Source organism: Culex quinquefasciatus, chromosome 3, assembly GCF_015732765.1.
Source record: "Culex quinquefasciatus strain JHB chromosome 3, VPISU_Cqui_1.0_pri_paternal, whole genome shotgun sequence".
Lineage (NCBI taxonomy): Eukaryota > Metazoa > Arthropoda > Insecta > Diptera > Culicidae > Culex > Culex quinquefasciatus.
The window spans coordinates 51,439,698-51,463,212 of NC_051863.1; the positions used below are offsets into that span (position 1 = coordinate 51,439,698).

At 37.5% G+C, this 23,515-nt stretch overlaps 1 protein-coding gene across 3 annotated transcripts in view; it reads left to right on the forward strand.

The window, feature by feature from the left end:
• LOC6049246 (regulator of G-protein signaling loco) overlaps positions 1–23,515 on the forward strand; it is a 98,127-nt gene that overhangs the window by 13,524 nt on the left and 61,088 nt on the right. The window contains exon 1 of one of the 3 annotated variants that reach the window (XM_038259247.1): positions 12,338–14,361. The exons of the other annotated variants lie outside the window; for them this stretch is intronic. Coding sequence (XP_038115175.1) covers positions 12,604–14,361 — 1,758 coding nt within the window. The 5' untranslated portion in view covers positions 12,338–12,603. Of the gene's footprint in view, positions 1–12,337; positions 14,362–23,515 lie in introns of those variants that run through there. 3 annotated transcript variants of the gene reach the window in all.

Consider the following 23,515-nt stretch of genomic DNA (forward strand, 5'->3'; position numbering starts at 1 on the left):
ATGAAATATCCATATTATCCCTTTCCCACCTTCCCTTTCTCCTATCCTCATTTCCTCACCCTACACCCCCCGCCCCTAAATATTATTATCTGCCAAATTTACACTACACCGAGCCACGTAGCCTAGTGTTAACGCTCCCGCCTAGTAAGCGGTAGATCGGGGTTCAAATCCCGGCTCGGACCAACACAACTGGTGATCTTTTCCCTTCTGGATTCGATTGCTTAGTAAAGGGAAGGTAGTGTATCGTCACAAACTGGACCTTATCACGACACCTTAGGAAGGCGACCTATGGAATGTTAACATTAACCTTAACATGTTAACATTAAGTTGAGAATGAAATTGCCACTGAATCCGCTTTGTAAATGCCGGCCCCGATACTCTTCAAGGGTGTTCCCCTCAGGAACTGGGAAAGATTTACTAAATTTACACTAACACACCACACCACAACTGATTCGGAGCGTTTGGTACGGTATGTCCACGCATCCTTCCTCCCCTGATGATTCTGTGAAATGTGATCCGTTCACAGAATCTGTCTCTGCGGTTAATGCAACGCAGTAGGCCTGGCCGCTTTAATTTTTGCTATACATTTTCGGGGTAACTCGGATGTACTGTAATCATTAATATTGACAAGAAAGGACTTGAGGCGTAATCTTACCACAAGTTCTTCCAGGATGCTTTCTTCGGACTGGCTGCGCTTGTGTTCGATTAGATTAGATTAGATTAGATTAAAAAAACTCAACTAAATAAAAAAAAAAGTTTAAAAACTTGAAAAATCTTATACATTCTAAACCTTAAACAAACCACACAAATCACAAAATTGAAAACTCTAAAATAAAGAAAAATAAATTTTAAATTGACATAAAATAATATTTTAAATATTTTAAACAACTTATTATAACAAACATGAGAAACTAGAAAAATAAATTAAAAACGCATGAATATATAATTTTAGCTAAAAATAAAATTGAAAACTAAAACAAATAATGTTCAAATTGGAATAATTGGTAATAACTGAATAAGGCCAGTACGAATCTTATTTAAAGTTTTTTCTTCTCATTCCAAAAAACCAGGGGCCATTTTTTTCCAAAAATTGAAAAAAATAAATCTAAAGCAAACCAAATTGATCAAGGGGGCAGTTGATGCAAAAATCAAGTACACAGAATACTAAAAAAAAACAATTTTGATCTTTTTTCAATCAGTTCCGTTTAGCGAGTTGCTGAAGAAAAAAAAACAATAAAACTTTTTTTTAAACTATGTTTTTTTTTATAATCGAGTTTAGACTGTATCCAAATTCCATAATAATTGGGTCCTAAAATGAAGCTTAGATTGCTGATATTATTGTTTACAGCGATAAAGCTTATTTTTCTGAGTACAATGACCCTTTGTACGACCACAAAGAGTTTAAAATGGATTTTTAAATCAATTTGGAAAAACTAACCTCGCGGTCCTTCTTGACAGAAGAATTCCTACGTGACAGCTCGTTCCAAGGGGACCATAGTTGATCCATCGAAAAGATGTTGTCTTGTCATTGTTTTTTTTTTGCATTAAAATGAAAAAAAGTGATCAGAAATGGTTTTTGATCGTGTTTTTTACCGTTGTACATAACAATTGACATAGGGCTTTAGTACCCAATTAGGAAAAAATGCATTCTGATTTTTTTGGTTCATAACTAATTCATTTCTTTTTGTCCTTTTTTACAGGTAAGCGTCAAACGATCGAGAAGAAAATTCTTCATCTTTACTTTGGTAAGACTGATTAATTTTATTTTTAATATTTCGATTCTTTTAATGTGCCCAGGTTCGTTTCCAATGCTCCGCTGAAAGAAACCATTGAAACCTCGTCGCATCATTTTATGTTTATTTCCTTTATATCCTGCTTTTATCGGTGGCAGGTGCGCGGTCATAAGGGGAGGACACGTGCTGCGTTAGAGATACAATCAATCCACGTCCTACAGTGTAGGTGAACGTAAGGGGATGCTTTTTTTCTTTCTCTTTCTCTTTGTTGGACCCACCGGCCCTGTCACCTGTTGTTATTTGCCGGACTGACTGGCAGGTCCTAACGAATAAACTTGCGTTCTTTTTATAGTCTGTGCTTCCTTTTTTTTCGGTGCGCCGTTCAAACCGGTCTGCTTTTATTCTGACTTAATTACACACGTTTCTCCGTGCGCGCTCTCACCGGAAGAACGGAGGGAGTTTGGGACGAAACGATAAAAAGTGCAGTTTTAATTTTGCACTCCCTGCAAGAGTAGGATGCTTGATAAGGATGACTTGTACCGCTTCACTGGTGGAGCGAATCCTGTCGAGTCCTGCCCAGCAGAGCTTGACGATGTTTGCGGTATTTCGCAGGAGTTGCTTACCTGAAGAATTGGCCAAAGTCTAAGGGATGCTTCCTCGTAAGAGGATCACTGATGCATAAGCAGATTACGGAGGTCCTCGGTCGAGGAATACATTAGCGAGAACCCCTTCAACAGTTGACTTCTTTACCTTTTGAGGGTAGTTACTCCCTTTTTGAAAGACATCGACAAGTCAGAGAGGGTAGCGCAGAGTCAGCTGCGACCATCTGAGTCACTTCACTTTCCGTGAAGCAGTTCGATCTTGCTCGCAACTAGCGCGAGATCTGTTATTGTGTCTACCTTCAAGTCATGTTCTGGGGACGGTAGAATGAGTCAACCCGCCGTTTTCAGAAGTTTTCATTTCCTCTAAAAATGATGCCTCACATATGGCTTGATTCCTAGGAGGGACAAATGTTTACCCAGAGAATGTAGTTCGTCGCGTTGTTTTAATTCGTCTTTGACAGACAGTTCGATCGACCGTAGGAAGGAAGTCTTGAGGAGTTGTTCGACTTACCTCCGTCACCTGTTTTGCGATATACAATTTGTTTTCTACCACTGGACGACTCTCTAACGCGGGGTCGTCCAGGTGGCCGTGGCGACTAACAGTCAGCGAAGGAGACGTGCGCCGCCCGAGTGGGTATTTGGCACTTGTCTGCCTGCCTTTCTGGTTTGCCGGTGTTGCGTTTCCGAAGAAATTTGTGAGTCCAAACAGCGCGCACAATATACACACACACACACACACTATACGTCCACATGTGAGGAGGGGGACGGTTCGGAGTTACGTAGAGACTGAGTAAGGCAAATTCACCAATGAATAATTCTCTGAGATTCCAGTCATTCGATTTTTTTGTATTTTTTAATCCGGCTGAAACTTTTTTGGTGCCTTCGGTATGTTCAAAGAAGCCATTTTGCATCCATACAAATTTGGCAGCTGTCCATACAAAAATGATATATTAAAATTCAAAAATCTGTATCTTTTGAAGGAATTTTTTGATCGATTTGGTGACTTGATTTGCAAAAAATAACCACTATTTTCATTTTTTTATTTGTTTTAGGGGACATTAAATGCCAACTTTTCAGAAATTTCCAGAATGGGCAAAAAATGTTTGACAGAGTTATGAATTATCGCAAAAAAAAATGTTAACTTAATTTTTCGATGTAAATCGAATTTGCAAGCAAAAAGTACTTAAGTGAAATTTCGATAAAGTGCACCGTTTTCAAGTTATAGCCATTTTTAGGTATCTTTTTAGAAAATAGTAGCAGTTATTCATTTTTTTTTTAAATTAGTGCTCATGTTTGGCCACTTTCGAGCTAAATATTTTTGAAAAGCTGATTAAATTCTCTATATTTTGTTTTTTTTAAAACTTTGTTTATACGACCCTTAGTTGCTGAGAAATTGCCATGCAAAGATTAAAAAACAAGGAAAATTGATGTTTTCTCACCCAAAAAACCTTCAATTTTCTAATGTCGATATCTCAGTAACTAATGGTCCTATTTTCAATGTTGAAATATGAAACATTCATGAAATTTTTCGTTCTTTTTGAGAATAATATTTTCAATTTTTTGAATCAAGACTAACATATCAAAAGGGCCAAACATTTAATATTACGCCCTTTTAAAATGTTAGTTTGGATTTTAAAATCGCAAAATGTCCCGACACTATTTTGATGATGTAGTGATAACCTTGTGTTACTTGTTTCCATTGGTTTGAATTTATAGAAGTTTTCTGATCTTTTTAAAACACATTTTCAGATATGATTAAGCTTGGTCATAACTTCTGTGGGCAAAAATCATGATTCTTTTTTTTCGAAAAATTGGCAACACTGTCAAATGAATTTTGTCCAACTTGTGTGACAGCTCAAACAATAAAAAATTTTATCACCAAAAAACAAAAACAAAATTTTTTCAAAATAGATAAATATTTTGTGCAATCATTTTTTTGTGCGAAAAGTCGAACAAAAAAATTGTTTTTTTTTTATTTTATAGTTTGGCCGTTGCAAATATTTTTCAAAGTTTATGTCGCCCCTTCTTCAAAATTGGTCTGAAAAATTAGGGGGCAAAAAAAATATTTTCCCAAAAACTTCAAAATTTTCATGAAAATAGAATCAACTGAAAACAATCTAAAATGCATTATTCGGCAATGATAATCATATTTAGCATGTTTGGGCTTGTTTAAAAATGTTTTGAATTTTTATTTAATTGCATTGTACAGCACCGCTAAAATTTTATTTTTCGCAAAAAATAAAATTTTCGTCAATACTTAGATATTTTGGAAACTAATGATTGCAAAACAACTGGACAGGTGTATAATGCATTTTAAAACACTTTTTTCATTAAAATGTTGAAACCATGGCTCGTTTTTTTAATTTTCATACTTTTTTTTATTTTTTTGCTCTTCCCCCTCGACGTTGGTCAGAGTCGAGGGACATAAACTTCAAAAAATATTTACATATTTTTTTAAACTCCTCAGCAATACCTTCAACTTTACCGAAGACATCTAATTGATCTTAAAATCATTTTTCATGATACGGATTTTTGATTATTTTGATTGCCTTTTTGTATTGACAGCTGCAAAAATTGTATGAAGACTTGTATGGATGAACTAACGATGCAAAATGTCTTTTTTGTACACAGAAATAGCATAAACAAAGTTTCATCCAAATCATAAAAAAATACAAATAAATTTGCTCATTCCCAATTTTTTAAACTTATAGGTCAAGAAAATAAAAAAAAAAGATAAAAAGTTTTTGTTCCAACATTGAACCTTTTCGAATGGCAGCGGTGACTCAAACTTTGTTTTTATTATTATTGAAAAGTACTCTGCTAAGTTTAAGAAAAAAAAAACTACGTTTTTTTAAGTCTTCCAAAACACTGCACAGTGGTCCAGATCGCAAAATTAAGTGGAAAATTGATTTTCCGAAAAATGATGAAGTTTTGGAGCTTTAGTGTCTTCAGAAGAGTTTTTGCAATGGAAAGGGGCAACTTTTGGTTTGGTTGAAAATTAGGGTGGTTCACGATTAGGGTGATTTTGAAAATCTAACTTTTTGCAATTCCGTCGTGAAACTACTTACTTTTCCTGTCATTCTTGAACGACGAAATAGCCTACTTTTCTGTACAAAAAATAACAAAATCGAATAGCAACACTTTTCAAAATAAATGCTGAAAAGTTCTACTTTTCAGCACTGAAATGGGTGATGAAAGGTTGAACTTTTTAGCACTTGTTTCGAAAAGTAACACTTTTCAACATTGTTTTTGATTTCAACGATTTATTGACAAAATACATGAAAATTTGACTTCAAATTTCACTCGTGCTGAAAAAATCCTCTTTTTGCAACTTGTTGCATAAACTACTATTTCAGGAATATTTTTTGGGATTTTTTTGTCTTCTACAAAGTTGTTGGGTTTGCCAATCCAAGCAACTTTGTCGAAGACACCAAAATTTTATCTCGCAATCTACGCCTTCTACGACCAAATTTAGAGAAAGCATCTGAGAAAAACTTCAAAATTCAGTTTTTTGTACGTAGCAATTCAGGGTTATTTTTTAGAAAAAAGTGATGTTCTGGCCACTTTTAGAGCTTTATAAAACACACATTTTTATTTTTTGACAGATCAATTTGGGCTTAAAATTCACAAAAATATCCCTGAAATTTAAATTTTCATAATCACCCTTATCGTGAACCACCCTATTTTTCAACCTATCCAAAGGTTGTCCCTTTCCATTTGCAACAACTATTTGAAAACACCAAAGCTCCAAAACTTCACCATTTTTCGGAAAATCCATTCTCCACATAAATTTACGATCTAGACCACTGTGCACTGGAAGGAAATCAGCGATTTTTTGGACCTAAAATTTCATACTTGTAAATTGTTCAAAAGTTTATAGTTTTAAGAGCATTGTTATGAATTTATATGTTAAAAAAATGTGTTTAAAATTAATTGTTCCCTCACTCGCACAATCGCCTAATTTAGGGACGACCCCAAGTTTACAACCCGCGCCTCCCCGGTGAACGGTGCCCGGTTTCTTCCTTTTTCTTGCCAGTGCTGGTGCTGCTGTTTTTAGAAACCACCTTCTTAGCCCGTACGTCCGTTTGTCTTCTGCAGTTTGCGTGTGCAGCAGTGCGCCTTCATATGTGTGTACAAGGTGGTGCTGTAACCATCAGGTGTGTTGCGCTGGTAGTAGTAGTAGGGACTCCTGCGGGGTGGACACGGGCCTCGGCAAAGACAACAGCAGCAGCACAGTTTACCTGTGGCCGCACGTTGGGCCGGATCTCGTCGCGGAACATAATTCGGAACTTTAAGGTTGCGGGATCGTCGTGATCCTTCGCGCTTTACGTAATATCGGTAATTGGGTGATCATCGGATCAGAAGTGATTGGAAGTGATTTTGGGAACTTTGCCAAGCGTTGCCAAAAAATCTCGTCCAGTACGCTACCTCGTAGTAGGAAGAGAGAGTCGTGCCACTTTGACATATTCGGCGTGTACGCGAAAAACCTGTTACTGGGGTGATGGTTCGGTTACGTTCCAAGTGTTGCATCCACTTTAAACGGTGGGAAGATTCGCCGATTGCGAAGAGATCGCGGCGAAGAAAACCTGAATTCATCGATATCGCAGCAGTCTCAGTTATGAATCATTCGTGCTACTAATACACAGTGCTAGAGGAATCTCTGATATATTATGCTAATGAGCGTAGGAAGATCGAGTTGGCACCCTGCACCACCCGGTTAAGAGCTAAGGTGCTAAACATAGTGGAATTCATTGTCTCGTGAGGATCAGCACTGCAGAACGTTGTCAAACAACAGCTGTGGTGACTAAGCTTGGACTACGCAAACAAACACAAATTAGAGTCTCTCGCTCCTGGTTAAGATTCGAGCTGTTCGATGGTGACTACACTATAGTTGAGCTCTTAAGAAGAAAAGCAAACAATATTGATATGCGATATCCTCCAACCTCCTTGAGGGAAGTGTCGGGCGGAACTGTGGGTGCGCCAGAGCGAGCACGTGCGTTGTGGTTGATGCGGATGATCGCGCGTGTACACGTTGTAGGTTGTGGCTTGGTTGCATGAGCGAGCAGGTTCGTTTCCAATGCAATGGGTACTGGCTGATCATCGATACTGTGATAAGCTTCAGATTTTTTAGTTAGTAACAATGCTTTTTATTAAACATTAAAAAAATACAATACTTTTATACACAGCAAAAAATTGTGTAAATTTGGAAGGTGTAATTTTAGAAGGTTGAATATTACCTCTTTTATGATGTAATTTTACCTCAATTTAGACTGACATTACACTAGAAAAGTGGTAAAATTACACATTCTAAGATGTAAAATTACACATTTTTTCTGGCATAAAAGATGTACCCCTTTCCAGATGTAATATTACCATGATTTTTTTTTCTGTGTAAAGTAAATCTTTATGCTGCCCATAATCGCTTAATTTTACAGATCTGTTTTTTCTTCGCAAGATTTATGTTTTACTTTTTACATTCAAGGTGTTCAAATTTGAATGATTAATTTACCAAATGCTTTTCCTCAATATTCCATCACCATTTTGATCGCCATCTTTGATATAAAAATACTAAATCACTTCAGAGTAGTTTAGGAGGGCATTCATTTGGGTGCTGAAAAATTTATCTTTTCTTTTAAAAACTTAATTTCAAGCCAAACAAAAAAAAAACATAAACAAAAAGTAAAGAAAAAACATAAGAAAAAAGCTTTATAAATTGTTGGTTATGCTACTGTAAAAAAAAAGCAAAACATAAATGAAACTTGAAATAAAATTTGCATTGGCTACATTCTACTCACGATTTCTGGGAAACTTCTTATTAGATTTTCATTGTATAAAAATGAGATTTTTGAGAATGTTTTTTTTGGCTTTTCCAATATAAATATTTTTTTTTTGTAATTCACATTTGAATGATCCCAAAATAAGTGTTTTCATACTTTTTAAAAATGTAAGGCATTATTCTAAAATTTCGTCAAATTTAGATTTTTATTTGTAAAAAGCAGAAACAGTTCACAAAAGCTTAAAGTTCTAATTTTGAAAATCTAACCAATAGTTTTCGAGTTATCCTAAGTTCAAAAATAAGGGATAATTAGATGAAACTGAGAAAATCTCATTTACTCAAAAAAATAATTGTATAAGTCTAACTAAGTCTAACATGGTAAATTGCCTAAAATTTTCTCTGCTTTTCAAAAAAGGGTGTTTTTGCAGGAATACTTTTACTTTACAAAATATTTCAAAATACCATTTTCAAATTCAACTCAAATATGCTTTCAAATTGAAATCGGTGAATTTTCTCGAAAATTTGTCAATAGATTACATTTGATTGCAATATTGTTATGTATCTACTAAATATGACTTTTAAATTTTGTATAACCAGTAGAGTGTAACAAAAATGACTTTTTGGCGGGCATTCAGGGGTTTGTTCCGGTGGGCATACTGAGCCTAAATCCCAAATATGAGCTTGATTGGACGTAACAGGAGCTGGCGCTCCGCTCTTCAATTTTAAATGGGATTTAACCCGTAAAAAAAGATTTTTTTCAAAAATGTCACTTTTTGAGGCATTTTGGCCACCAATGCGTTTACCAAAAACATCACTGGAGTGTAGGCCAGATCCTTGCGCATCTTTTGGTATATATAACATTGAAGTTTGGAGCATCGTGGAGCTCGGTACAGACCTTCAAAGTTTGGCATTTTTTCGAAAAATCGGCCCCGGCAAAAAAGATATGCGTCGCACCTCGCGACGCCCGAGACGCCATTTGATTTAGCTGGGACCGATTTTTCGAAAAATGCCAAACTTTGAAGGTCTGTACCGAGCTCCACGATGCTCCAAACTTCAATGTTATATATACCAAAAGATGCGCAAGGATCTGGCCTACACTCCAGTGATGTTTTTGGTAAACGCATTGGTGGCCAAAATGCCTCAAAAAGTGACATTTTTAAATAAATCTTTTTTTACGGGTTAAATCCCATTTAAAATTAAAAGACAGAGCGCCAGCTCCTGTTACGTCCAATCAAGCTCATATTTGGGATTTAGGCTCAGTATGCCCACCGGAACAAACCCCTGAATGCCCGCCAAAAAGTCATTTTTGTTACATCCTAATAACCAGGTTAGGACTTTTCAGAAAAAATAGGTACACGAAAAAAACCCAATTTTTTTTATTTCACTCCCGTCACTAAAGATGTAATTCCCAAAATAAGTATTTTTCAGCTTTCAATTTTTTTATATATATTTTTTTAGAGAACTAAAGAAGTCATCTTTTGCGCTCGAGTTTAGCAAGGTGCAAAATCCAATAATAAAGTTATGTATTTTTTTTAAAAAGAAGGTCAAACAAAATTTTCAAAATCATTTTTAAATGGGAAAAGAATTTTCAATCGATAATGACAATACATTTTTTTGATAATGTGCACAGTTTTAAGTTATATGCATGTTTTAAATTAAAAGCAATGCCCTTTTAAAAAAATGTGAAAAGTCATTTTTGATTGTAAAAATCCGGACATGGACAGACTTGATCCTAGCTGTCCCACCTTGCTCAGCAAAAAAAGTCATTTTTGATTGCAAAAATCACATCTTTTTTTCAAAAATATCATATCTCACCATCTTAACTTTCTTGAACTCTAGTGCAAATATTGTCTTTTTTAGACCTCTTAAACATATAAAAACGAAAAAAAGTATTTTGGAAATTCAACTTTAGTGATAAAAAACAGTCATTCAGCAATTTTATCTTCCCGTGTACATATTTTGTCTGAAATGTCATAAATTGTCATAAAATACAACTTTGCCGAAGACATCAAATCGATCAGGAAATCCCTTCTCAAGATACAGGTTTTCGTATTTTCACATGCCCATTTTGTTTGACCAACTCGCAAAATTTTATGGAAAAATTTATTATGCAAAATGGCTTCTTGAGAGAATCTTGTAAAATTTAAATTTTACTGATATAGTTTTTATTTTTAGCTGTTGAAATTGACGAATGCTGGCAGTACCGAATTACGAATTTTATGAATTTTGAGCAGAGTTTTTGTTGTAGTTTTTTTTGTTGATTCATTCCTTAGGACATCAAAGAAATTAAGGATTCAACTACTACGCTTATTTTAAGAAAGTAGCTCTTTTGATAAAAAAAAAACATGCAAAAGTCATTTCATACTATGACTTTTTTTTATCTTTTCATATTTTTGCGTTTTGTAAATTGTTTGTGACGTATTCGAATATATTCGGTTTCTCTGATCCTAAAAAGAAGTTGACTTTATAGCTGTCGGCCACCATTGCTAGTACCAACCACTAGTGTCTTCCTTTTTATCTACAAGGTCTTCGCCGCCCTGGGCTCCTGAAAGTATGGCACGGAGCGACGGCGCCGAATACCCATATTTACATAAAGAATTATAGAGCGCCCGCCGTGGGATTCGAACCAGCTTTAATTTTTTGTTTGTGATGCTTCTTGCATGTTTATGTGTGAAAAGTGAAATTACATAGAAAATATGAACATTTAATCATTTTCTGTAGTAAAATTATGCATTCCTTTATGACACCAAATCATTCATGAAAGATATTGTGTCCATAACAAAAGACAATGAAAATAATTACGGAGAGATGTCATTTTCATTTTTTTGTGTATTTTGATTTGTTTTGGTTTGCTATTTAGGTAAAATTACATAAAGATAATGTAAATTTACACCTTTAAATTTGAAACTCGCCGTATGTTTTACTTTTTTATACTGTGTTTTTTTATAGGGGAAATCTACTAATTTTGGCACACTAAGCATGGTGTTTAAGTCTTATTATTTTTAAAGCTACACAAAAGAAAAGTTGATTTTTGATAGGTTGAAAATTTAGTTGGATGAATATTACCTCTTTTTTGAGAAATTTTACTTAAAAAAATGTGAACGGTGAACCTGATGAAAATTCACGAGAAACTGATGAAAATTTACCAGCTTTGATGTAGTATTACAGAATTTTTGACACAAAATCTTTGGATGCCGTCAGCAGGGAAACAGGGATACTTTCAGCAGTGAGTGTAAGACGTAAGACCCAATCTCACCTCCGCTGACGGCAGATGGAAATTGAATTTAAGTGTCACGCTAAACTTAACTGAATAACGGACATATCAAGAAATCTGACCTTCTAATTCTTCTGCGACAATTTTATTCCTTGACCAAAAGTAATTTTTGGACTTCAGACAAAACTCGGTGTCTTCTGTGAAATTTAAAGATTTATATTTTATCTAGCAAATCAAACAAAATCATGATTCTAAACCAACTTACTACGTGATTTATTGCAAGTCTACGTCAGCTCTCTTAAGCTGTTGCTGAATAAATCAATTGCGCGCTCACCTTCTCCCAAGCAATTGCTTCAATTGCGCGCGCAAGGAAAAGGAAGTGTCCATATTTGCCGTCCGAGCAATTCCAGTTTGACGCATATTCCTTCTTATAGGTCTACATTCAATTGCGCCAAGTGTCGAGGTCGTCACTCCGGTTGTCTGGACTTTAAATTTCGAATTGCGGAATGTGTCCAACTCTATTAATCCCAGGTGGGAGGAGTTACACACTTTTCGGCTATTGATCGTCCACGATCAATTTTTATTGCGTTTGTTTTTATAAGGGTAACTGCCGATCGTCGCCGGAAACCAAATACGCCAGTATTAATTGCATTGGAAGCGCTACGCCGTTACAGTTGAACCCCGCTGGTTTGACACCTTTTATTTGGGTCATAGATTCCTGTTTCATTTGAAGGTGAATTCGAATTTGTCAAACCAGCAGGGTTCTACCGTAGTCACAACCGCAACGAGAACGTGGCCATCCGCCGTAGCTACTGCTTCTAGTACAAGGTACTAACCGATGCGCGTTCCCAAGCCTGTTCTATTGTGTGCCGAGAACGGTTTGCGGTGCCCCACAATTAGTCAGCCGCGCCGCGCATTAGTGATTCCTTACGCGTGTTGTGCTTCCAGCGATTAGCAGCAGCTCGTCATGAACACAAATCCGCGCACACAGGTAGCTTGCGGAGTCGCTAGTCCAGCCGAGTGCGTTCAGTTCCGATCGGGAATCTAGCGCAGTCGGCAGCTCTGGCTGTCTCGAGGCGTCCCAGATTAAGGGTGAGGTTCTAAGTTGTCTAAGTTGTAGTTCTTCCCGCCCCTCTAGGTTATGTGATTTTCTGTAGTGTTTGAAAAGTGTGTCAAGATCTTGACCGATGTTGTGCCTCGTCGCCACTATTCCCGTTGGGGGAAGAAAGTGACCTTATCGCTTCGCGGTGTAAATAAACCAAGACTGATAACGAAGTGATGGCTGATGGAACTTTGCCAAACGAGCGCGGCGGCACGGAGGAGGCGCCCTCGAGTGTCACCACTACCAAAACTTCCGAGATAACGATTATTATGAAAACACTGGTGTCAAATACGACGACGACGACGACCACCTCGAAAGCGGCGAAGAAATGTGAGTGCAACTGCGGTGGTTCCGCTGACGGTAGTACGATCGAAGTGACGACCAGTGTCAGGAGTGTGTTTGAGTGTCCCACGGGATGTAACAAGGCCGCGTTGCTGGAACCGATCCTGGCGAGCAATTTTATGACCCTGCTGAAGACGGCCAACGATTCGAGCTCGTTTGAGAACGTGCTGGAGTTCAAGTCGCTGCTGAGGCCTCCCGTACAGCCGGTGCTCAAAACTTCCCGGGAGAATCTCCTGGGCGGTGGGGACAACAGCCAGGACGTCCGGAAGTTTCTGAGTGATCTCGGACGGCACAACGCTAGTGTTTGTTGCAAGACATCTCGCGATGATTCGGCGACGTCGTGCTGCGTAAATAACAACAACGAAGGTGAGCGTTCGTGTCTGGAGAAGAACAACATCAGCGTTATCGAGAGTGTCGCAAAAGACTCGAAGCACTGTCTCAGCTCGTCGTCGGAGTCGGACACCGCCGGAACCGGCAGCGATTCCGCCGTATTTAAGAAGCCAAAGATTTGCGATGACATGAAAAGTGTTCGCTTCACCGTGTCGCGAGTTGTCGAGGAATCGGGAGCGTTTGAAGCCAAGCTGCCAAGTTCTACCCCGATCAAGAGATCCGGCTCGGAAGATTACAAGCTGAACCTGTTGACTCCGCCGGCGGACGCTTCGTTCATCGATTCCGACTTCGAGTCCATGGAGCAGGATCAGTACGACACGTGCAGCTGCAAGGAGAGTCTCAAGCTGGAGGAAACGTGTCTGTGCGTGCGGAAAGAGCCGAAGGAGGTCGAGCCCTTCAACCCTGAAGAACTCTTCCCAGAACCAACCCACGTTAGAGAAACGCTCCAAACGCCCGCCCGAGTTCGAAAGACTTCCTCAACCAAAGCATTCTTCGAGGAAGCTCTCAAGACTCCGCTAGCCCTCCGCAAACGCTTCCAAAAGCGTCGCAGCTCAGAAATCCCCAAGCAGCACTCCCACTCGAACCTGCTGCAGTTCTTCTCATCCCGCAAGAAGAGCACCAGCTTGGACGGAGTCCAGCGCCCCGTCCAAGCCAAGCGATCCATCACAAGTGACAACAGCTCCGACACGAGCCGCTGCGCCTCCCCCACCCTAACCGAGGAGAACCTCCGGCGACTCTCGAACGCCGTCCGCATCGCGGATCTCTCCAACCGAACCCTGGTTTGGGGCGAAAACTTTGACTACTCGTTCGAGTGCGAACCTTCCCACTCGGACGTGGAAGAGGAAGACGAACCCGAAGACCCGGATGACCCCGTTGCAACGCGACTCGTCCAGTTCAACATCTCACCGGATTCGTCCTTCGAGATGCAACCCCCAATCGTGCCAACTTTCAAAATAGACCCACCACAGGCCATCAACATCGCCTCCGAACTGGCCCAGGGACTGATCGTGGAGAGCTGCATGAAGCGGTCCGTAAGTGATCCGATCCGGTTGAAGGCTCGCAGCCTCAGCTGTACACCGCTGACTTCGGACATTGGCGAGTCCGAGGAGGACGAGGAGGAGGTGCCCATCATGAAGGAGGCGGCCCACGTGCACTTTCACAGCGTGCACGAAGCGTCGCTGAGGAGTCTGGACAAGATTGGCGTGAGTACTTTGTCTTTTGCGAAAATGTGGTATATAAGAAATCCTATTTATTTTGTTTTAAATGACAGTTTGTTCTGTCTGGCGTTTGTTTAGGTAACGTTCTAGAATATCAAGCAGTAAAATTTACAAAATTATAAAACCATTTTTTTTAATAAACCTGCAAAGAGCATTCTCTCTATACCACTCCTTTTATTTTCCTCGTTCATGAACACTTGCCGAAGTTTCTCTTGTTTTCTCCAAAACCCGCAACGAAGGAACACGCTTAACCCTCTACTGCCCAAATTTTTTTTTCGAAAATATTTATTTTTCCCGTGTTCAGGAGATCATTTTGAGCAACTTTTGTTCTACGAAAAACTTTACTTCTCTTGTTTTATGTTTTTCTTGTTTCATTTTTAGTATTTTAATTTGCATTAGTTTATGTTTGTTTTTGGTAGTATTTGGCCTACTCTACCACCTAATATAATTACATTTCGCCTATCTAATTTTTTCATGTTTTTACAGTCACTTTTTCAATTTTTTGCATGTTTTTCACATTTTCTGCTATAGAATCGCACCATCATCATTTAAATTGCAAAAAAAATGCGTAGAGGCATTTTCTGGGACACTAAAAAAATTACTGCATACTTCTTTTTACTGAAAATGTAGGAAATGTTAGTAAAAAGCCAAATTTGACCCAAAAAAAAATACATTTTTAAAAACATTGGCAAAGTCACATAAAACAAGTTAAATTTCCAACCCTGACATTTTCTAAAATTTTAAGAGTTCTTCTTCCCAATGCTTTTTAAAGATCAAAAATCGGTTGGAAAATTGATTTTTGGCGATTTTTTAGATCGAAGCTCATATTGCAAAAAAAAATGCGTCTACGTGGTTTCTGAAGGGCCCCTCACATAAATTAGATTTCTATTATGAAGGTATTTTGTTACCATTTTCGTATTGACATTTCATTTCAATTTTTGATTTGAATGAAACTTTGCCCAAACGTTTCCTACGCCATTTTGCCATATAAAATAAGTATATTATTTTGTGAAAATCAAAACAATTTTCTGATCGATTTCTTTTTATAACTTAAAGCTATGTTAGTAAATTCTCAGAATACATATTTTTAGTTTTATTTTTTGACATGGTTAAGGGGACCAAAAAGGATGATTACAAAAAATCCCAATATATGACCATACAAATTTGTAAAGTTTTTTTTTAGATGTAAAATATAATTTGCATTCAAAATGACTTCACAGTTTTATTTTTGATAAACTGCTATGTTCTCAGCTTACATGCATTTTTAGGTAAAATTTGTAGAAATATTTTTATGTTCCTACAAAAAACAACATCTAGGACATTATTGATTTGATTTTCAAAGTTAAAAAATAAAACTTTAGTAAAATGTTATATATTTTTATTATTTCTTTTTTTTCGAAATTTTGGAATCAAGCCAGACATTGTGAGTTATCAAAAAAGAAAGTTTTCAGCTTTTTTTCTTAAATTATTTTAATCTAAATGAGCAGACAATTTCACAACAATTTCTTTTTGTAACATTGCAAAAATAACCAATAGTCTTCCAGATATCAGTTCAAAGTGAGGTGACACAAAAAAAAAACAAAATTTTAAACAAATTTTGAATATTCTGCAATATTTATGCAACTAGCCTCACAATCAACTTATTCAAAGAAAAGACTTCAAGAAAATTTTAATTTTTTTTTTCATTCATGAAATATTTAAAAATGGCATAAAACAAAACAATTTTTAAAAGGTAAAAAAAATGTTTTTAAAGTTTTTGCAACTTTTCCCCTATTTTAAGGCGGCCTGACATAAACTTTGAAAAATATTTTCAGCGGCCTAAGTTTAAATTTTCAATGGATTTTTAAGTGTAATCAACTGAAATCAATTTAGATTGCGCTTAGAATCATTTTCAGCATGTTTGGGATAGTTCAAAAATCTTTCAAATTTTTTTTTCAGTGTACAAAACCGCAAAAAAGAAATAAAACCCTTTTTGAAAACTGATGATTGCATATTGCATAAAATGTCGAAATTCTGGCTTGTAAATTCAATTATTATTTTTTATAATTGATGAGAGTTCGACTGTTGTTATTTTTTATACCTGAAATTTAAAACAAAAAGCTACTGATAGATGTATTTTTCAGTTTAACACATATGGGTAATTCTCTACCAACTCACACGAAATCGGGAAAAGTTGCCCCGACCCCTCTTCGATTTGCTTGAAACTTTGTCCTAAGGGGTAACTTTTGTCCCTGATCACGAATCCGAGGTCCGTTTTTTGATATCTCGTGACGGAGGGGCGGTATGACCCCTTCCATTTGTGAACATGCGAAAAAAGAGGTGTTTTTCAATCATTTGCAGCCTGAAACGGTGATGAGATAGAAATTTGGTGTCAAAGGGACTTTTATGTAAAATTAGACGCCCGATTTGATGGCGTACTCAGAATTCCGAAAAAACGTAATTTTCATCGAAAAAAACACTAAAAAAGTTTTAAAAATTCTCCCATTTTCCGTTACTCGACTGTAAAAAATTTTGGAACATGTCATTTTATGGGAAATTTAATGTACTTTTCGAATCTACATTGACCCAGAAGGGTCATTTAGAACAAAATTTTTCATTTTAAAATTTCGTGTTTTTTCTAACTTTGCAGGGTTATTTTTTAGAGTGTAACAATGTTCTACAAAGTTTTAGAGCAGACAATTACAAAAATTTTGATATATAAACATAAAGGGTTTGCTTGTAAACATCACAAGTTATCGCGATTTTACGAAAAAAAGTTTTGAAAAAGTTGGTCGTCATCGATCATGGCCGTTCATGGTCACCCCGACAGACACGGACGACGAAACAAAGAGAAACACAAAAAGTAACTTTTTCAAAACTTTTTTTCGTAAAATCGCAATAACTCGTGATGTTTATAAGCAAACCCCTTATGTCTATATATCAAAATTTTTGTAATTGTCTGTTCTACAACTTTGTACAACATTGTTACACTCTAAAAAATAACCCTGCAATGTTAGAAAAAACACGAAATTTTAAAATGAAAAATTTTGTTCTAAATGAAAAAATGACCCTTCTGGGTCAATGTAGATTCGAAAAGTACATTAAATTTCCCATCTTTTGGTATAAATAACATTGAAGTTTGGAGCATCCTGGAGCTCGGTACAGACCTTCAAAGTTTGGCATTTTTTCGAAAAATCGGTCCCAGCAAAATCAAATGGCGTCTCGGGCGTCGCGAGGTGCGACGCATATCTTTTTTGCCGGGGCCGATTTTTCGAAAAAATGCCAAACTTTGAAGGTCTGTACCAAGCCCCAGGATGCTCCAAACTTTAATATTATATATACCAAAAGATGCGCAAGGATCTGGCCTACACGCCAGTGATGTTTTTGGTAAACGCATTGGTGGCCAAAATGCCTCAAAAAGTGACATTTTTGAAAAAATCTTTTTTACGGGTTAAATCCCATTTAAAATTGAAGGGCGGAGCGCCAGCTCCTGTTACGTCCAATCAAGCTCATATTTGGGATTTAGGCTCAGTATGCCCACCGGAACAAACCCCTGAATGCCCGCCAAAAAGTCATTTTTGTTACATCCTAATAAATAACCTACCTACATTTTTTTTAATTATTAATTTTACACCCAAAGGAAAAATATAGCTCAAAATCTGCAACAGTGGATTTGCTGCAGAAAATGTCACATTTTATAACATTTTTTGCAGCAAGCCCATAGATCATTTTTGCCCGCGTGTATACATTACAGCGATCTGCAGTTCTCACCAATACATATAATGCTGGCCCGTCCCCGAGAAACACTCCAAAAGAGAAGAATATGTTGGTGCTCTTTCACTCACATTTCATCAAGCGTCCATGGCGCGGTGGTAGCGTGTCGGATCAATAACCAAGAAGTTGGTGGTTCAATCCTCGTTCTGATAAGGGTTTTTTTTTGTGAAATACAACCAAAAAGCCGTCGGTAATGTCGATAATTGTCGGTAACGGGCAAAAATGTCATACCCCTATATCGCAAAAAATGCATGAGGACAGATTTCATGCAGATTCTGATATACTTTCATGCCGCCATGCATCACAATCATGCGACCGCCGGTTGGGTGTACATTTGGCCCGCAAGCTTATGTGATCTTCTATTTGGCCCGCTATTCAAAAACATTGGGCACAAATATCGCTCTTAATCTTCAAATCAACCTTTTTTTTTTAGTATGAAAAAAAAAAAACATTGAAATTTTAAAATAGATTCAAGATGTATTTTTTTTAAATTCAGGCTATCACAAATATGTCTAAAAAATTATGGAATTATGGAAAAAAAAGTCGCGAATTCAAAAATAGGATTTAAGTGGCCACCCTGCCGGTTTCATTCTATTTTTAAAAACAATTATAAACATAAAAATGGTAAAGTGAACGTTATGAAAACAGCAAAGTGGCAAAATATAATAATTGGAGTTTGTAGAAAAGGTTTTTAGAGCAATCAAACAACAAAAACTAAACAAGATAATTGCATATTGCATATTCTAACTAAGAATGAAGAATAACGTAAATCAAGAGAAGCAAAGTTAAGTAAAACAAAAGTTTCTCAACAGACCTCAGGAAAAAATAACAATAAGGGCAAGTTCAAATTATGTTAGCAATTTGGTCAAGAAATTGAACAATTTAAAAGTTTTAAATGCCTAATTGAGTCAACAGAATACTATTGTGCCAAAATTAGTGATAACAAAACTATAACTAATTTGCTACCACTGACATATATTTAAGGCCCAGCTATTTAAACGACCTACAAAACACGTTGCAGATATTCATGTCCGGTTCTCGCGGAAAAATCCGCCCATCCGCCAAAGGCAACGCTCACGCCGCATGTCATGGGAACGCATTCTTTCTCTCTGTTTTCGCTGCACACGTGGTCCATTGTGTTGCAGATGATGTAGGTGGCAAGTTTCGCTGGAATCTCTGAGACATGCAAGCAAAAAAAAAGTGAGAAATTAGTGGGAAAACGAGAGCAGGTCAATAATTAGCAAGCAATTTGAACTAATTAAATTCATGCGAGGATTGTGCATCTCTAGTAGACTTCTTTTTTTTGTTTTACTCGGAAAAGACAGAGCGAGAGATAACAAATGTTGTGGCGGGTAGGTGATTTTTTGTTGCACGCAACTTGCTCGCAAGCGTTTGTTAGTAAACAATCGATTCGCGGTAGCAGCTGATGAGCGCTCCGATGGGGGAAGGTCGGGAAGCTGGTCATTAGGTAGGAGATCTAAATATACACCTCACCTAAGGGCGATTCACGGAAACTGCACCGGGGATCACGAGGCAGTGCACTGGTTTAACTTCAAAGATTTGGCTGTTGTTTTGTTTTTACGAATTTTTCACGAAGCTATGATATCTGTAGCTGTCATTAGCAAGCATTCTCGATGAAGATAGCATGGTCCGTCGAAACGTTGGAGAAATCAAAAAAAAATGTTTCTTTTATTGCTCGAACGTCAAATCTAAGCATGTGATTTCTATCATAAGAGTTTTGTTATAAAGTATTTGAAAAAAAAAAATAAGCAAGATATGTGATATTTTCTAATTCAATAATTGGTTTGAAAGATCGTTTAGCCACTGACGTACTTTTCTAAACCATCAGTACAATCGGTAGACATTTGTGCAAAACGTGCGATTCTAACGTGCCCAAATAATATCGTGGGAATAATCTCCCTAGCATCTCGTTATTGTGCGTCAGAGTGTATCAACAAATAATTGTAGTACAACTGTCGATTACAATTTGCTCCACATACTCCAATGAGTTATAATTAGAACAGACATTTCGCGTTGCACCACAATTTTCGTATGAAATTACAATCCCTGGATAATTAGCTCGCACGTTTTCATTACAATGTGCAACACGTGTACTCATCAGCTTAACAGTCTATTATCAATTTTACGAAAACTTCTTATTATAAACCCAACAATCCTTCTTGGCACGCAGTTGTTTCTGGTTTTCGGAAAAATCGGCTAATCTACAGTTAATCCGAACCCGAACCCAAAACGGGGTAGATTTGCATTTTCCGCACCACAACTTCATACTCTGGAGCGAAATGTATGCCCCACTTGTTGGGATATTTATCAAACCAACTCATGCACCGGGGGGAAAACGTTACTTGCTGCAGATGGTTGAAAAATGCAATAAATTACTTGCTATGAAAGTTTCCTTTTGCAGATCTTGAAGCGGGGGCAAAAAAAAAAACTCGCATGAAATATTTCTCGCCGCATTACATTTATGATGATTGTTCTATCATATCTTGGGTGCCACACGATGGCAGCTTGCAACTGTATATGGCTGCTAGGGGCGATTTGATGTTGCGTTGAATTAATAGAAGTTCGACCTTATATGATGCCACACGGCGAATTTAAATATTGTTTGTGCCTTTCAAAAGTAACACAGCGAATATAACCACAAATGAATCTTTAAGAAAAAATCCAGTTGGAATTTTAAACAACCACCAGCGCCAATTATTCAAGTGTTGAATAGCGCTATGGATCGTTGAAGTTTGTATGATAAAAATCGAAAAAATGTATGGAGAAAAGAAAAAAATTCAAAATTTCAAGAAATTGTGGCATTAAATGTGTTGGACCATTGTCAAGTGTGAGATTCTTGTGTAAAAATTTATGACACACAACTTTGTCAAAGACCGCAAAACGATCTGTGTTAACCCTAAAGAGTTTTTAGCGATTTAAAAAAGCCTTTTTTGCGCAAAATTGGCACAGTTGCTTATTTTTACCTAAAGAATCGAGCAAGGGGTATCCCTGATGACGTTTTTTTTTATTGTCATCCTAATATTCAGCCATTCCAAGTCAAACAAGCAGGATCCAAATCAAAAGTTGTCCGATTTGGCTCAAATTTCTTTGGAAATTAGGGTACTCATTAGGGTGGGTACGTTTTTCAAAAAGTTCTCGGATCAAGTTTTAGTATGGTTCCCCTTGTAGGGCATACCCATAGGGACTTTCATGCCAAATATCAGCTCATTTGGTTGTAAACTGGCTGCGCGCATCAGGGTTAAAGTTTACATGGGAATTACTATGGGAAATTAGAACTTTTTGTTCAAACGCTCCTACAGGTCTGTGAAAATCACGCGCCAACTTCTGGTATGGTCAGGCCTATGGGAAATGGTCTGGAGAACACTTTTCCCGAAGAGAGCATATGGATTCGTTGTCCCTAGACCTGGCGCATCGGCAAACAATCCGATGTCTCCGGAATCAACGGTTTTCCCTGAAAAAGCATCAAATTTTCCTTAGCATGCTATGAAAGCTTGATACGTCAGGCAGCTACCACGTGGTTGAAATATTTGCAAAAAAAAAAACAAATTTGCTATGCAAAGATTCTGAATTCGACTAAATAATATCAGGATCGCTCGAAATGATCATTTTCTAGTTAAAAGAAGGTTTGCATTGAATATTCCAGCCGTTTCTCACCCACGTGGTAGCTGCCTGACGTATGGCGTCGCGGTGTTCATCAAGCTTTCATAGCATGCTAAGGAAAATTTGATGCTTTTTCAGGGAAAACCGTTGATTCCGGAGACATCGGATTGTTTGCCGATGCGCCAGGTCTAGGGACAACGAATCCATATGCTCTCTTCGGGAAAAGTGTTCTTCAGACCATTTCCCATAGGCCTGACCATACCAGAAGTTGGCGCGTGATTTTCCCAGACCTGTAGGAGCGTTTGAACAAAAAGTTCTAATTTCCCATAGTAATTCCCATGTAAACTTTAACCCTGATGCGCGCAGCCAGTTTACAACCAAATGAGCTGATATTTGGCATGAAAGTCCCTATGGGTATGCCCTACAAGGGGAACCATACTAAAACTTGATCCGAGAACTTTTTGAAAAACGTACCCACCCTAGTACTCATATCCGAAATAGGGTGGTCCAAAAATTGACGTTTTTAAAACTATTTTTGTGAAAATCTCATTTTTCAAAAAATCTTATCTTTGGATTGCCTGAACGAATTTTAGCTTGCCACGTTTAAAAAAAAGGCGATAGCTGGGCTAAAAATAAATAAAAATACTAAAACATTTCAAAAAATAAATGAGTACTTTGTTTGCTTGAAGATCTCGGGACCAAAGAGCTCACAGCTGACAATATTTGCCTATGAATTTCAGATTGTTTTACGTAGCATCTTCACAAATGGGTTTTGAAAATAAAAACTCAAAAAGTATAGGTCATCGCTCAAAATTTCAAGTTATCGCAGTTTAAGAGAACATATTTAAAAAAAATTAGCAAAAGTGGTTAAAAATGTAATTTTTAGGAACTACCCAATTTCGGATAGGAGCACCGTGATCGCCAAACAAAAAAATGGGTCTTTTTAGAATGTTGTTTGCAGCGATGGAATAATCATCATCAAAATAAAATCATTGGACGATCATCTAGTGATAAAATCCAAAGGGAGTATAGCTCTTCTCTCTCGTGCACGAAAGATCGTGAAAAGAAATCTTAAAAAATCATCATCTTGATTATTCGGCGGAATATCTTTTTCACTACTACACTAGCAAGTGTAACGTCACTCGTCGAAATATGACCTGTCACATTTTGTAGACGGGCAATGTATGTATGTATGTATGTATGATCCCCATACCCGCAGGCAACTTGGTCCCGAAACACATGTGAGCGCTAGGTGAACAATTCGATCATCTTTTACTCCGTAATCTGTACACCCACGTGCATAAGTTTTTTTGCACGAATTTTAGTGCTACAAATACCGGCGCATAGTTCAAAATGGATTCCCGCTTCCCTCCCCAAGCGCCGGAAGTTTGTAGCGGGTGTAGGGACACTTTGCATAGACGCCCTTGCTCCCATCACGTCACTGAGGGTATGGAGCGACGAGAAATTAATAAGCATGCCCCCCCAGTCGAACCTTCATTAGAGAAGCAGGCAATCCACAACTCACAGCGAACGACTAAGGGAACACCCTACCGCGTATATAATAAGGTTGGCGTAGGTTGACTTAAGTGAAATGTCTGAATGTTAGTGTAGATGAAAGAATATGTTGTTATTCAAATAGGAAAGGTCTCACCAAATTAGTAGTCCATGGTTTAGGACATTTGCGACCGTGTCAAACTTGATGGTTCTTGCGATCAGGTAGCCGAATTCTTGCACCACACGAACCCTGGACCGGCTTGACCTTAGA